The following is a 15780-nucleotide window of genomic DNA, read 5'->3' as shown; positions in this document are numbered from 1 at the left end:
GCTCGTGGGCTCCACAGCGCAGGCTCCGTAGTTGTGGCACACGGGCTTAGTTGCTCTGCAGCATGTGGGATCTTCCCGGACCAGGGATCGAACCCATGTCCCCCTTGCCTTGGCAGGTAGATTTTTTTTTTTTTTTTTTTTTTTGCAGTACGCGGGCCTCTCACTGTCGTGGCCTCTCCCATTGCTGAGCACAGGCTCCGGACGCGCAGGCTCAGCGGCCATGGCTCACGGGCTTAGCCACTCCGCGGCATGTGGGATCTTCCCGGACCGGGGCACGAACCCATGTCCCCTGCATCGGCAGGCGGACTCTCAACCACTGCGCCACCAGGGAAGCCCAGCAGGTGGGTTCTTAACCACTGCACCACTAGGGAAGTCCCCTGCCTGCCTCTTGTCTGCAGAAAAACTTTAGCCTCCTAGGCCTTTCCCAAGTTCCAAAGAATAAATTTAATCAGAGAAGTGAGAAAATGCAGAAACAAAGGAAAACAGTCAAGCAAGACAAAATAATAATAGTTTAGCCATTAAACAAAGTCAAGGACCTTTAGTTCCCCCTCAAGAGCTATAGATAATATTCTGAGCCATAACCTTTGAGCTGGTTTGTGGATAATGAAACCCTCACCAGGTGGAAAATGTTAACTGTATGCTGCCCACAAGCATGTAGACCCCAGATGGGTTGGAACCAGAAGGTTGATGATGTTGACCCCCGATTACTTCACCACCAACCAATCAGAACAATGTCCATGAGCTGATCACACACCCTGCAACCCTCTCCCTCACCTTGTCTTTAAAAACCTTTGCCTAAAAGCCACTGTGGAGTTTCGGTTTTTTGAGCATTAGCTGCCTGGACTCCTTGCTTGGCGCCCTGCAGTAAACACTGCACTTTCCTTCACCACAATCTGCCGTCAGCAGATTGGCTTTACAGTGTGCAGGCGAGTGGATCCAAATTTGGTTCGGTAACAATTTTAGATAAAAGGCTCCTAAAGCCCTCTGAAGAACTTACATATATTATATATAAATGTTTTTGTTTCTATGTAAATCAATCTCTTATTGAATTCCTCTTCAAGACTTTGAAGCAGCTATACACATTAGCACACAGGTGAAAGTCTAAATAAAACTGGGTAGAGTGGGTAAAAGTCTCGTAATCTTCAAGGAAATTTTAGACATATTCACGAATATGTCTTCCTGCAGGCTGAGACTCATTAAGTCAGGGTAGCTCAAAACATAGTAGAGTCCCAGCAGAACCTGAACTGTGCAGCCAGTGCATTACTTTGGTTTAGGAACACAGAGAAATTCTAGTTTCCACTCAGGGAATCATCCCCTCCCCATCTCAAATCCTTTCCTAACTGCTCACTGTGCACATGACCCCAGTCTCTCCTCTGGCCCCAACTCCCCTGATAAACAGTCCAGGGTGACTGAAGAACAGAGGCTGTCAGCCACCACAGCAATATAACCATAAGCCAGACCTGAAATTACATCCCCACACCCCTCTCTCAACATATCTAGCCAGCTTAAAGAGAAGCACTGTACTGGCCCTTGTTTGAATGGAAGGATTTCTGGGCCAGACTTTTTTTCATTGTAGTAAAATACACATAACATAAAATTACCATTTTAACAATTTTAAAGTGTACAATTCTGTGGCACTTAGTACATTTACAATGTGGTTAACAATTACCACTATCTAGTTCCAGAACAGTTTCATCACCCCAAAAGGAACTCCTACACCCATTAGCAGTCACTCCCTATTCTCCCCACTCCCAGTCTCTGGTAACCACTAACCATTTCCCAGAGCAATTAGTTTGGGCTAATTCAGCTAATACTGTATGATCAAAGTAGCCTCTGTTCACAGTGGTTTCCTTATGCTGTCTAAATTAGGGTGACTTTAGTTCTACCCTCCTCTGTGTATCATCTTTTCTCTTCCAGCTAGTTTCTCTCAAGAGAGCAAAATGGCTAGAGCAAAGCCAGGCTTACCTCACACATGCAAACCATGTCCCTTTGGGAGAGCATCTCCTCACTGACTCCACCACAAATCCTAGGCTTCACTGTTTTTGGATTAACCTAGATTCACTTCCTCAACCCAGAACAAGATTACTGTGGGGTTTTTTTTTAAGATTTTTTTTTTAATGTGGACCATTTTTAAAGTCTTTATTGAATTTGTTACCATATTGCTTCTGTTTCCTGTTTTGGTTTTTTGGCCCCGAAGCATGTGGGATCTTTGTTCCCCGACCAGGGATCGAACCCGCACCCCGTGCATTGGAAGGCGAAGTCTTAACCACTGGACCGCCAGGGAAGTCCCCAGATTACTGTGCTTAAAGCAACAGTTCCCAACCTAGACAATCTGACACCCTTTTATTATGCTGAAATAAAATAATACCTACCTAACTACCTACACACGCACACACACACACCATTTAATGAAAAAACAAAACAAAACCCTAACTGTAATATAAGGTAGAAATAAAATTATAATAAAATGCATATTGTGATACATAAATGCTCAGGAATGGCTATAACAGAAGACAAAATGAGATGAATTTGACCACTACAGGTGAAAACTGACCCTGATATGTTGCAATGTCAACTCAAATAGCACTTGGATAATGTAATTTTCCAAAGTGGTGAACAACTCTTGGAAATATTCCAAATAAAACAATCCTCTTTCCTTGATTTATTAGGTAGTTGCATTCCTAGAAAATTCAGTGTACTGTATACAAAAATATTTTGTGTTTACAAATAGAGAGTTACTTTCTAGGATAATATCTGACGGGATACTGGAAAATCATTGTAGGGCAAGGGACAATTTTTCCTGATCTCTGCCAATCAAATATTTATAGTATCCCCCATGCTGTGAAAAAGCACCCCTACAAACTGTCAAAATGTCCTCCAAGGGGGTGGTACCTTTATTAAGAACCACTGGGCTAGAGGGACAAGGCTCAGTCAGGCTCACTCAAACCTTGATTACTCTACATAACGGGGAAGGGTGGAGGTGCAGCAATACCTACCATTTCTAACTTCCTCATTCATAAATTAAACCTAAGAGAATTTCAAGTGTTCCCTCAGATAAGGAGATTTATATTGAAGAAACTTTTACTAGTAAAGCAAAATCCACTGTATTTGTTCAAGTTCAAAGCATGTTAAAATTGAGCTGTCAAGGAAAATGATAAGCTTACTAAAATAAAATAGATCATTTTAATTAACACTTGAATCCATTTGGTGGAAATGTTAGGTTTTAGGAAAAAGCAATGACATCACAGATTAAACAGCCACTAGATTTTCAATCCCCAGCAACTTTTTTTTTTGCTTAAACAAGAATCATGTCTGCACACTCACTTACTTTTTGGTTGACACTGGAAATAATTATAGTCAAAACAAAACAAAACAAAACAAAACTCTGAATAAAACATGCTGAGAGACAGAACCTATAAACCTTACATTTTCATTTCATCAAATGGCATTGTTTTTTTAAGGCTTAACTCGATGAGCCCAACCAGCAGTACTATGAATAAGAAGGCTCTCTTTACATGGCCCCTCAAATGGACTGAAAGTCTCTTGAGCCAGACAGCCATATGGAGACAGGAAGGTTATTGTAAGTTACCTTTCGCACAAGGACCTTTGTCACCTGAACTTGTTAAGTAAAGCAAATCTTGTGCTTTAGATTCCTAACTATGGAAGAATGTTCTGCACTCAAAATTTCTTTATTCTAGAAAGAAAATATCACTGATAACTACGAAGAAGCATTTACCTAGCAACCTATCTATTCCTCCAGATAGCAATGTAAACAAAACATTTAACATAACTGACCCCATTTACTCATTCTTATCCTCATCTCTCAGTTCAGTCCTAGAAAACATACTGTTTAGATAATCAAATAACTAAGCTGCTGCTAAGTCTCATGTCAGCTGCAAATGCAAATATTTTTTATTTGGTAGGGGAATACCCTCTTGCAGGAAAGTAGGAATTTTATAAGGCAGCTTATATTCTGTAAAACACTTCTGTAGATTTATTATCAAATATTTCATGGGATTTGGATATGGAATCGAATTTCAGTATTAAAAAATAAATTCAAAACTACTGTTTCTTTACAGCTATAAGACCTAATCTTTAATGTTATCCTAAAAGCAGAAAGATAACAAAGGAAAGAATGTTGCTGGTGTTGCCAAAGCAAACTCCATTAACAGTGGTGATACCCTTGGGCTTCCCTGGTGGCCCAGTGGTTAAGAATCCACCTGCCAGTGCAGGAGGGGACACAGGTTCGAGCCGTGGTACAGGAAGATCCCACATGCCATGGAGCAACTGAGCCCGTGCACCACAACTACTGAGCCTGCACTCTAGAGCTCACGAGCCACAACTACTGAGGCTGCGCTCTAGAGCCCACGAGCCACAACTACTGAAGCCCACACGCCGAGAGCCCGTGCTCCGCAACAAGAGAAGCCACTGCAATGAGAAGCCCACACACTGCTCGCCGTAACTAGACAAAGCCCACACGCAGCAACAGAGACCCAATATGCAGCCAAAAAATAAAATTAATTTTTTTTAAAAAGTAAAAGATTAAAAACAGTGGCAATACCCAAGTAAACTGTCAAAGACACTACTGACAGCAACAGAGTAGGACTGACACACCAGTGCATAAATCAGCAAGGCCCAACCTACCAACTCACTTACATCTGAAGAATTTACTTGTCACTTTGGTGGGGAGAAAGCATTTAGATAGAATTCATATCTAAAAGTCAAAACTACTTAAAGCAAATATAAATTAAATAAGCCCTGTCACCATCCACAGGTTTGTCTCCTAAAATTTTAGGCACAAAATAATCTATAACACTGACATCCATCTTAATTTTCAGAGGAGGGCAAGGGAAGGAGACAACTATTGCATAAACTCACAAGTTACCTTTTAAAATTAAGACACACCAATTTTGCAACAAATGTAGAAAAGTACTTATAGAAGAGGGAAAAAAGCTTCATTTATTGTAAAGTCAGGTAAACTTAGGTACACAGCCCAGTATCATACATTTATAGTTCATTCACAGGTTACCTTTGGCGTAACTTACTGGGTTCCATGATAAGGGTCTAAAATGCTTCTAGATTGAATTTAAGATTTTCTAAATCTAGAGGGCTAAAGGGACATTGGTCCACGGCTGTCAAAAAATTCAATGAGAAATAAATGTTAACGTGTGTGTTTAATTTCCATCTAAACTTTCTATTCGATAGCTCTTAAAATTTTTTTAAACCCCTGCATCATTTCTAAAAGGATTAAGGCAAACTGCTTTTTTTTGAATTTTGTTAAAATTCAAAATAAAGCTTTTTCAAAAGATCTAAATGAAACTTCTGTATACAAATTTGTTTAAAACTCTCAGGATCACAAAACCGCTATTGCCAACTATAGACTTCACAGTTACTCTAGGTAGATAAAACATATTCTCCCTTTTTTTAAAGATGAAAATAAAATGGCTAGATCAGTTTTCTATTATTAAAAAGCTGTGAACCTGATAACATGTGTGTTATAGTATAGTCTCTCAAAACGATGCTTAGTCCTTATATCTTACTTGCCTATGTATGTGGGTTTTTTTTGTTGTTTTCCCAAAAAAAGCAAAAAAAAAAAAACAAAAAAAAAACAGATCCAGTGGGAGAAAGAATGTTTAATAAATGGTATTGAAAGAAATAGATATCTGTTTGGAATAAAAATAAAATTAGATCCTTATACCTTGTACCATGTAGAAAAATACATATATTACTGATGGATTTAAGAGTAAAAAATAAAAATGCAAGTACCCAAAATTCTACATACAATTTTAGGGGGTTCACAGACTCCCTAAAGCCCATCTGAGGATCTCAGATTACCTAGAAGAGGAACTGTTAATCATAACTTCTATTAAAATTTCAATGCCAAATACCAGGTGTGTTTTCAAGATCAAGTCACATGAAACAAATGAAGATGAACACATTAACTCATTGTTGTAACTTTATAAAATCTCCAAACTGGAACTAGAAACAGAGGCATATCAATACAAATGGACAATGACTTAAAAAAAAAAAATACCAGTTTAAATAAGTTTGAGTGCATATTGTACAAGTGTATCCATATGTCTGTTAGCCTTTCAGAAATATAAAATCAGCTAAATCTGTAGCACTTAAAATTTAATATATGCAATGTTATTCTCAAACTTGATTAAAATAATAAATACAAGTTATGTTTAATACGAATAACTGCAACATACTTAAACATCTAAACATATAATAGGAATTATATAATATTAAAATGCAATACTTTCACCTGCATTAATCTCATACACAATGGAAAAATACTTGCAGATAATTAGCATTAAGAATGCAAATATATTTTCACTGTGGAAGAAAAATAAGATTAGAAATAATATATTTGTGTAATCTACAAGAAAGCTGTAGATAGTCTACATTATGATAATCTATTTAAAATGAAAGTAATTCCATATTTAAGTTTACAACAAATTTACTCAAGGCAAAATATTTATTACAGAACAGGATATTGAATCAAAGTAAGCAAGGCAACATTAGATGAACCATTTTAGTTCTTTTTTAAAATGAAGTGTAGCTTTGAAGTTGTAATAAAGGTAAACATAAATTCTAACATGCTCTTCTCTTCTTATAAATGGGATGATGTAGAAAAGCAAAGCTTCAATGTATAGGGATTGGAACCATCTGTAAAAATTAAAAAACAAAGTTAACAAAAACAAAACAAACAAACAAAAAAAACCAAAGTTAACAGTTCCCTTAAACTTTCATGATTACCCTGAGTTAGCAGAGTAAACTATTGGGTTGGCCAAAAAAGTTCATTCGGGTTTTTCCATAATATCTTACAGAAAAACCCGAATGAACTTTTTAACCGACCCAATATTTCACCTTTTTATAGTATTGGAAGAAGGAAAATTTTTATGTAAGGTAAGGGCAAGATTACTTTCGTTCATACCTACTAGCAGGTAAGCTCCATGAAGGCCGGAACTTTGTCCATTTTTACATTCCTATTGTTCTAAACATTATTTAACACATAGGAGGCTCCCGTAATTTTTTTTAGTGAATTACTCATTACAGATAAATAGTATCAGGATTAGGCTTATCTAAGTCCATCAGCAAAACTACTTTGCAGAAAATATTACCAATGGTAATTACTCTATAAAAGTTAATTCAAATATAGCTTGGGAAATGGGATAAGACTGGAATGTATAAGAAGATATCAATGAGTTGAAAAAGTTCCAGGAGAGCAAGTATTAAATCTCTGAGTATCAACGGGGCATATGAATTTTAAAATTGCTTAAAAAAAAGGTATAATCCACAAAATACTTCCATTTTATACATTCCTCTTTAACTTTTCAGAACAGGCAGAAATCATTCTGGTATCTTAATGTACCAGAGTTTTAGTATTAAAAATTATCACTCCTTAAGGAAAAAAAATTCCTACAAAAGAAAAAGCATATACATCAACAAATATTTGCAAGACACTGCAGAGGATAAAAAAAGAAATAATTGTACCTGTCTCCAAGGAGCTTACAATTCATACACTATTTTGAATATATCTCAAATATGCATATAAAGTCTTTTAAAATTTTCCATCAAAAATTAAGCGTGACTCACTATTTAAAATTTACTTTTGTGACTAAAGGTAAAATGAAAAGAGGTATTCCTACTTATTTATTTTTTTTTACTAAGAAAATTTTCAAATATAAAAAAATACATGGATCAGTATAATAAACATCCACATAGCTTCAATAATTGTCAACATGTGGCAGTCTTACTTCATCCACCTACTCTCCACACACTCTTGAGGGGCTGGAATATTTTAAAGCAAATCCTAGATATGTTATTCCACCCATAAATCCTTCAGTGTGTATTCATTTTATTCCCCCTCCACAATCATTCATCATCACACCTAATAAAATTAATAATAATTTTTCTCCTATCATTTAGAAAAATAAAGTTTCAACACTCTTTAGATCATCCAAGATCGAAGTAAATTACACAGCACAAACTTCAAAAGTTAAATACTTGAGTGTTCTTTGCACTGTAAAAAAAGAGGCCACTTACCATTATAGAGAGAATAAACAGTGACAGTTTCATTTGATACAAATTAAAATAATGTGGAATACCATTTTTCATCTATCATATTGCAAAAATGGAAAGTCTGACAACACTTGGTGTTGTAAGAGTTGGCATTCTCATATACCACAGGTGGTAAAGTTGTGTAACCTTTTTAAAGGGTAATCTAACAACATTTACCAAAATATAAACCTTTATGCTCTCCACTATGAGGAAACTGCCCTACAAACACAAAACGTGCAACTATAAGGATGTTTACTGCACTAATAGAAAAACACAATTGGGAACAACCAGTGTTCATCAGTGGGGAAGTGGATAAATTGAATAAACTGTGGTACATCTCTACTAAAAATAGCTACTCTGTGGGGGAAAAAAAAAACAAGGTAGTGTTGCACATGCTGACAGAGAAACAGCTCTAAGATATGCTAAGTAAAAACAGCAAGGCACACAATAGTATGTACAGAAGAACCATTTTGTGTACGTTTTTAAAATGTAGATATATACATTGAGGAGGAGGAATAAAAGGAAAAAGACAGAAAGGTTAAAGGTTATAGAAAACTTTAACTTTCATTTGTACCAGTATGTACTGTTTGAGTTTTTTAACCATATATATTTATCGCTTTCTTCTAAAAAGATCAACGGGAATTATGGAAGTCAGCCTCCAAGATGGCCCCAATGTTCCCTGCCTCCTACACCGGACCATGGTTGGTCACTGTGACCACAAGATTACAGCATAAGTGATGGCATGTTACTTCCGGTATTAGGTTATGAAAGACACTGTGGCTTTTGTTTTGTTAGCCTTTTGCTTTCATCTTTCTTGAATCACTCATTCGGAAAGAAAAGAGCTACCATGAAATGGCCAACGTGGCTTACTGTCCCTACAAAGAACCACATGAGTGAGCGTGGAAGTGGATTTTCCAGCCCCCAGTCATAAGACTTGAAATGACTGCAGATTATAGCTGACGGCAGGCAGCCTCACGAGAGGTTGAACTACCAGCCAGAACTACCCAGCGAACCTGTACACAGATTACTGATCCTCAGATACGGTAAGATAATAAATGTTTTGCTGTTTTAAGCTGCTAAATATTGCAATAATTTGTTAGACAGCAATAGGTAACTAATATAAGAACTATGAGGGTTGTGGGATTTATATGCCTTTTTAAAATTCAAACTCCTCTGTATTGAAAAACAACCAATAAATATTAGTTTTAAATTATCGACAATGTTTCTGATGGTAACTCCCATTGAATAATTATGACACAATTTTACTTACTTGGAACTCTTATCTGGTAGTGATTTAGTGCTGTAAGGGCTTCTACTGCATCAGTTTTGCATTCCCATTCTAACAACCCAGAAAGTGTTTTGGCAGAAGCTAAAACAAAACAAAGAAACACAAATCCAGTTGTTATTTGCTTATCATCAAATTAACCAGGAAACTTGAAAAGAGAAAATGTGCACTTACGTTTTGCATCAAACACTTTATATTTGATGAATGTAAGAACTTCATGGTCATTACATAACTGTCAAAGAAATGTAAAACTCCATTAAAAATACAGCCAAAATAAGATTCCTACACCCTTTTTTCCCCCCAGAAAGTAAACTTTATGGTAGCATTTTAAGTTTTGAGTATGGCATGAATGAATTAAATCAAATATGTTTTTAGATTAACAAGGTGCATGAGAAAATCAATTAAAATAGTGATATCCTATAAACTACGTATATAATTTTAGTGTTGTACAATAAAAACAAGATTTGTAACTGAAATATATATTCTCAAAGCTGACCAGGGTTTATCGAGTACCTAAAGTAGAGAGTACTGTTCCAGAAAAATCAATTCTTTTCTGAAGCATTTCCTACAGTTAGGGAAAAATGCAGGGATATATAAAATTTTGTTATGGGTGAGATCTAAGGACATGATAAAAGAACTTTCTGAATGCAGGACTAAGGGTACCTCATTCTAATTCCAACTCTCAAAACAACTGAGCCACAAAACAACAAAGAGACCAGTGAAGGATGGAGGCCAGAAAAGTATTATGGGCAAAGGATGTACTATATTAAGTACCAAAAAAGTAACAGAATACCAATAATATCAAAAGCGAAGATGAACAGAGCAAGACCTTAAAATGATGCTAAAACATGATATATTTTAAAATAGGAACATTCTACACAATTTGTATTCCAGTGCCTACCTTTGTGAAGGTCTCTTCTGTGACACACAATGGAACATTGTAATAATGCAGCACACACGAGGGTGGCTGGATTATATTCTTAGATGCTTGGCCAGCACTTGTAAAGCGATTATTTTTGCTCATTGCAAAATCCTTGTAGCTACTTGTACCATCCTCCAGCTCAAATATTTGACTTGGAACAACTGAATGTTGTTTAGACACACTAAAGATCGGAAAGGAAAGAGGTACAGAACATACCTTTGTTAGATAAAAAGCAGCAAGTAGGCAGTCTCAAAATGTTAACATATAGGCCTGTATCAATCTTAACAAAAAAGGCATATGTAGCAATTTACAGTTTTAATATTTACTAATATTTAAATTTAGTTTGAGTTATAATCACTCTTACAGTTTAGACATCACTTAGAAAGAAAAAATCTATTGAATATATTTTCATATTAGACAACTTTAATTTTAAAAACTTGCTCATTTTAACATGTTATTTTATGACCATAAAACTAAAACGAGGTATAAGTAATATGGAAAATCTAAATTATACAACCCTAAGTGTCTAAAATGACATCACTATAGCTGCTAGTTTCAGATATTCTGAAATGGAAATTAATGTCTCTAATAAAAAGGAAAATATTTTTTAAATTTACCACTTAAGATAAATAATTACCAAACGTTAAGTCTTTTCCCAAATAATTTGACATTGTTAAGATGTGTGACAGCTCTTTCTACAGCATACTCATCACCCATTTCTACCAGTGCTGTACCAGGAATGGTCTTCATAAATTTTACCTGTAAATACAAAATCCCAAAAAGGTGAACATTTAATTCCCTTTTACAGTAATAGAATTTCTAAAAGGTACTATAGGTGGTTGATGTCAAATAAAGAAGATCACCTGGAATCTTAACTTTATTCTGCTCTGCTATTAGACATTCTTATCAAAATTCAATAAAGTTTAAATGCAAGACTACAATTCTATTGTACAGCACACTAAAGAAGAGCATAGGCTTGCCCTGGCTCTGCTATTTATTAATTGTGTGATTTGGGGTAATTTACTTCACTTCTCTGAGCCACAGACTTCCTTTTAAAATGGAGATAATGATAACATTTGGCAGACTCATCAATATTTATTTATTCAATAAGTATTTATTAAGTGCCTAACACGTTCTAATAAACATACTGTGCTAGGTACTGGGGATTTAATGGCAAACATAATAGACATAGTCTTCTTAAAGCTTATATTCAGTAGGTAGATCAGTAATTTTAAAGTAAATAATAATTACCAACTATTCAGAGTGCTGTTTATTGCTTTAAGCAATAAACAGATACTATATAAGATGGCCTTGAGATAGCACTGCCAGTAAGAAGGCTTAGGCAAGGAAGGGGCAGTTTAAAAAATAGGCAATACTTCACAAGTTTTCATGACATCTTTGACAGAGCCATACTTATCCTCTTATATTATTCCAATTTTAGTATATAATGCTAAAGGGTATGTAAGGGTTAGATGAAATAAAGTATGACTATCTTTCAGCATAGTGCCTACACCTTGGAAAGTCCCTAAATAGCTATTAAGTACCACTAACACTAATAACACATTGAACAGGACTTCCCTGGTGGCGCAGTGGTTAAGAATCTGCCTGCCAATGCAGGCGACACGGGCTTGAGCCCTGGTCTAGGAAGATCCCACATGCCGCAGAGCAACTAAGCCTGTGTGCCACAACTACTGAGCCTGCATTCTAGAGCCTGTGAGCCACAACTACTGAGCCCGTGCACCACAACTAATGAAGCCCACACGCCTAGAGCCCGTGCTCTGCAACAAGAGAAGCCACCGCAATGAGAAGCCCACACACCACAGGAAGAGTAGACCCCGCTCACTGCAACTAGAGAAAGCCTGTGCGCAGCAACAAAGACCCGACGCAGCCAAAAATAAATAAAGACCTCTGAAAAAAACAATAAATAAAAAAATAAACAAAACATCACAGATCCTGGGAAACCACAGAGTTATCTGGTGAAAATAAAGTTATTTTAAAGATCTTCAAAATGTGTGAAATTTAAATGTTTTGCTACGTTTTGAGTGTAAGCCTCCAGACAGAAAGTTCTGGACACATTCTATCAAAATGGATCAACTTCAAATACTGACTGAGGTTAAAGTATGTTGTTCCTCAGAAGATACTAGAACTCTAGTATTTGGGAGGCAAATATATGAATCTAGAACTCTCCTAAAATTCATAGCTATGGCCAAACTCTGAGACATGTTTATATATACCTAGCTCCAAGAAAGTAACTGCTTTTTCAAAATTCCACAGTTCAACATGTTAAATGTTAGAATATCTCTGAAATGATTAAAAAATATATAGGCTTTATGCCTATAATATGCTAGTAATTGATTAAACTACTTGCTGTTTTGGACTTCTACTTATATTAGTAATTTAAAAAATATTTTTAGTACCAACACCCTATTCTGGTCACTTACCTACAAAAAACAATTTCTAGAATTCCTACCTAATGAATTTTTAGCTTATGTGGATCATTACTGAAAGAACTTGCAGTTCCTAAATATGAGAAGACACACATATTTGCAGCCTTTTCAGATTTTCCTACTACATATCCTAGCAAAAGAAGCTAATATAAAATGAAACTTAAAAAAAAATAATAATTCTTTTAAATGAAACTCACCTTTTCAATATTTCCATATAAGCAGAATAGGTTGAAGACTCTTGAACAATTCATTTTTAGTTGATGTAATCCACTAACCATTACAACTGAACCAGAGGGATTTCCTCCATGCATGTAAGAGGAAGATGCCTGTGGTAACGGATAGGCAACAAGCTCAGGTGTATCTCGAGAACCCATTCTGTAACGACTTGGTAAAGGTAATAATGGACCATGGGATCCTATTAAACAAAACAAAACAAAACAAAACACAACTTTAGCAGACACACTTCACCACACACAAAAACAAACTCTTAATATTAGCTAGGTTGATGTATATCCAAGGAAAACTCAAACGTATGAATATTCAAATATAACCTGTGGGAATTAACAAAAATCTGTATTTATTTGCACCAGATGCAATAAACGCTGACCTGCACACACCTGCATATACCAGGCTTTAAGTCCTTATTTTTAAAAAACAGTAGTTTAACAAAAAAGTATACAAGATCAGGCTACAGATAGAGGAGGAATCAGTGTAAAACTTTGGGCCACTATATATAAATTATACTTCAAAATTTAAAAAAAAACTTCTGCCAACATCTTTTGGAGGATAATATAATAAAATCTACAGTGAAATCTAGTAAACTATAATACAGATATAACAAAAAGAACATCTTTAGTTCCACTGAAAAGCTGTCCCCTTTAATATATTTTAATATTAATGTACTTGCAAGTTAGTATTTTATTCCCCTGATTATAATTTAGGAAACTAAAACCCTAGATTTAGTTAATAACCCCCCCACACACATACTCAGAGGTGTCATTATTCAGCAACTTCCATTTTTTGAAACAACATCAAGAATCCAGAAGAAAAAAATGCTTGAGTATCTGAAACTGCTGTCACAGAAACACAAACAAATCCATCTCTTATACTAAGAGTCTTTATTAAGAATCAACTTGCTAACTCTAGAGCAGTTCAAAACAACTTTAATTTATCCTGTCTTCCCATCTATAATAGATTAGAAGTAACAGGAAAAACAAAGCTAGGGTGAATGGAAGAGACGGGAATGAGGGAGTCTGGAGAAACTGTGATACTAAAGTCTGCACAGGGCACATTTACAGCGGCAAGAAGAGAGGCCCTAAGAACTCAGAAGAAGCAACTAAGATGGAGATACGTAACTCAAAAATATAAACCAACATTTTAGGCACTCCTGAGTCAGTGATTACAGAAGCATACTCTGGGGTGCATTGGACGATTCTCCTGGTGTGCAAGAAACCAATCTAAAACCCAAGTTCTTTCCTCATTTCTCAAGAAGAATATGTAATGTTACTGGCTTTCATTTTTATGTTAGACTAAGGACACTTGTCATCTACTAGGTGAGTTACTAAGAACTACTATATTTTGGTATCATAGCACATTATTACAGCTTATGTGGACTCCAATTCAGTATTCTAAATATAGCTGCCATTCATAACAACACAGCAACACTACCACCAAGCACACGCAAATACAGTGTAAATTCCTGCAATTTTATGGAGGCATACTTTATCAATACATCATCATCAGTGTTGCCTTAAATGGGTCACGGTTTTCAACTGTTCTTGCTGGTAATCTAGTTTATCAAGACAATCAATATAGCTCATGGTGAGTTACTTGTAATTATGTATTTTGGCCTCTAATTTAGACTATTATACATATACTGGGGTCAAATATCAATCATTCTTACCCTTATTGCAAAAATACACATGCATATTATACTCCACCCAGCCCTACCCCTACTACTACCATTTGTTAGTAATGACACTACACTATTATCAGCAAATTTTTTCACAGTAAGTGGAAAAATGTACAGTAGATGAGCAGTGGAAACTTACACTCTGCTTAAGTTGACCAAGGTCCAAAAACTCTTGCAATCTACTGCCATAGGTAACAATTAAATTCAGTGCAAAAGAATACCTGATGTTTGTAATTATGACGTTGGGCCACCAGGATTAAATTATGTTACACTATTTAAATTGCTACCTATATTAAGAAGATAATTTTTAAAAGTCTCTTAAAAGCTTCCTATACTAAATAGTTCATGCAAGGCTTCCCTGGTGGCACAGTGGTTGAGAGTCTGCCTGCCGATGCAGGGGACACGGGTTCGTGCCCCGGTCCGGGAAGATCCCACATGTCGCAGAGCAGCTGGGCCCGTGAGCCATGGCCACTGAGCCTGCGCGTCCGGAGCCTGTGCTCCACAACGGGAGAGACCAGCAGTGAGAGGCCCGCGTACAGGAAAAAAAAAAAAAAAGTTCATGCAAAATTGTTTTGGTGCTTCAGGTTTTTTTTTTTTTTTTCCTTTTTACGGTACGCGGGCCTCTCACTGTTGTGGCCTCTCCCGTTGCGGAGCACAGGCTCCAGACGTGCAGGCTCAACAGCCATGGCTCCCGGGCCCAGCCGGTCCGCGGCATGTGGGATCTTCCCAGACCGGGGCACGAACCCATGTCCCCTGCATCGGCAGGCAGACTCTCCACCACTGCGCTACCAGGGAAGCTCGGTGCTTCAGGTTTTAAAAAATTCACTTATATGGAAAAAAGCTACGTAAACAGCATCTTGAACATTTTGAAGGCCCTTCCCATCTTTGATACTTTAAATATCTTTGGTCCAGGAACCATATCCAAAGATGTTAACAATTAGTATAGAATTTTTTCTTGTGCTCAGAGCAAACAAATCTGTATATTATTTTTTTGCCACTTTTCAAATATGAGGGCTTCTATCAGTTCATCTCACATGGCTGGGCTTCCCAAATTAAAATGTCTAAAGAATTCTGAAAGCACAAATTTATACTGCTATAATAAACTATGTGAATAAATTTAATCTATTAAATAAACCTTTTCTATTCC

The 15780-nt window shown here is 36.2% G+C and overlaps 1 protein-coding gene across 4 annotated transcripts in view; it reads right to left on the bottom strand.

Annotated features, from left to right (window-relative positions):
• Positions 1-4922: 4922 nt before the first annotated feature.
• Positions 4923-15780, bottom strand: part of HNRNPLL (heterogeneous nuclear ribonucleoprotein L like) — a 39504-nt gene continuing 28646 nt past the window's right edge. For all 4 annotated transcript variants that reach the window (XM_059078821.2, XM_067007764.1, XM_059078822.2 and 1 more), the window contains 6 exons: positions 12919-13136; positions 10912-11033; positions 10254-10455; positions 9527-9584; positions 9338-9436; positions 4923-6672 (listed from right to left, as the gene is read on the bottom strand). In XM_059078821.2, the coding sequence (XP_058934804.1) occupies positions 6617-6672; positions 9338-9436; positions 9527-9584; positions 10254-10455; positions 10912-11033; positions 12919-13136 (755 nt within the window). In that variant the 3' untranslated portion in view covers positions 4923-6616. The remainder of the gene's footprint in view (positions 6673-9337; positions 9437-9526; positions 9585-10253; positions 10456-10911; positions 11034-12918; positions 13137-15780) is intronic.

The sequence above is a fragment of the Kogia breviceps genome, chromosome 11 (assembly GCF_026419965.1).
Source record: "Kogia breviceps isolate mKogBre1 chromosome 11, mKogBre1 haplotype 1, whole genome shotgun sequence".
NCBI classification, from domain to species: domain Eukaryota; kingdom Metazoa; phylum Chordata; class Mammalia; order Artiodactyla; family Physeteridae; genus Kogia; species Kogia breviceps.
This window is presented reverse-complemented; position numbering and strand designations above follow the sequence as displayed.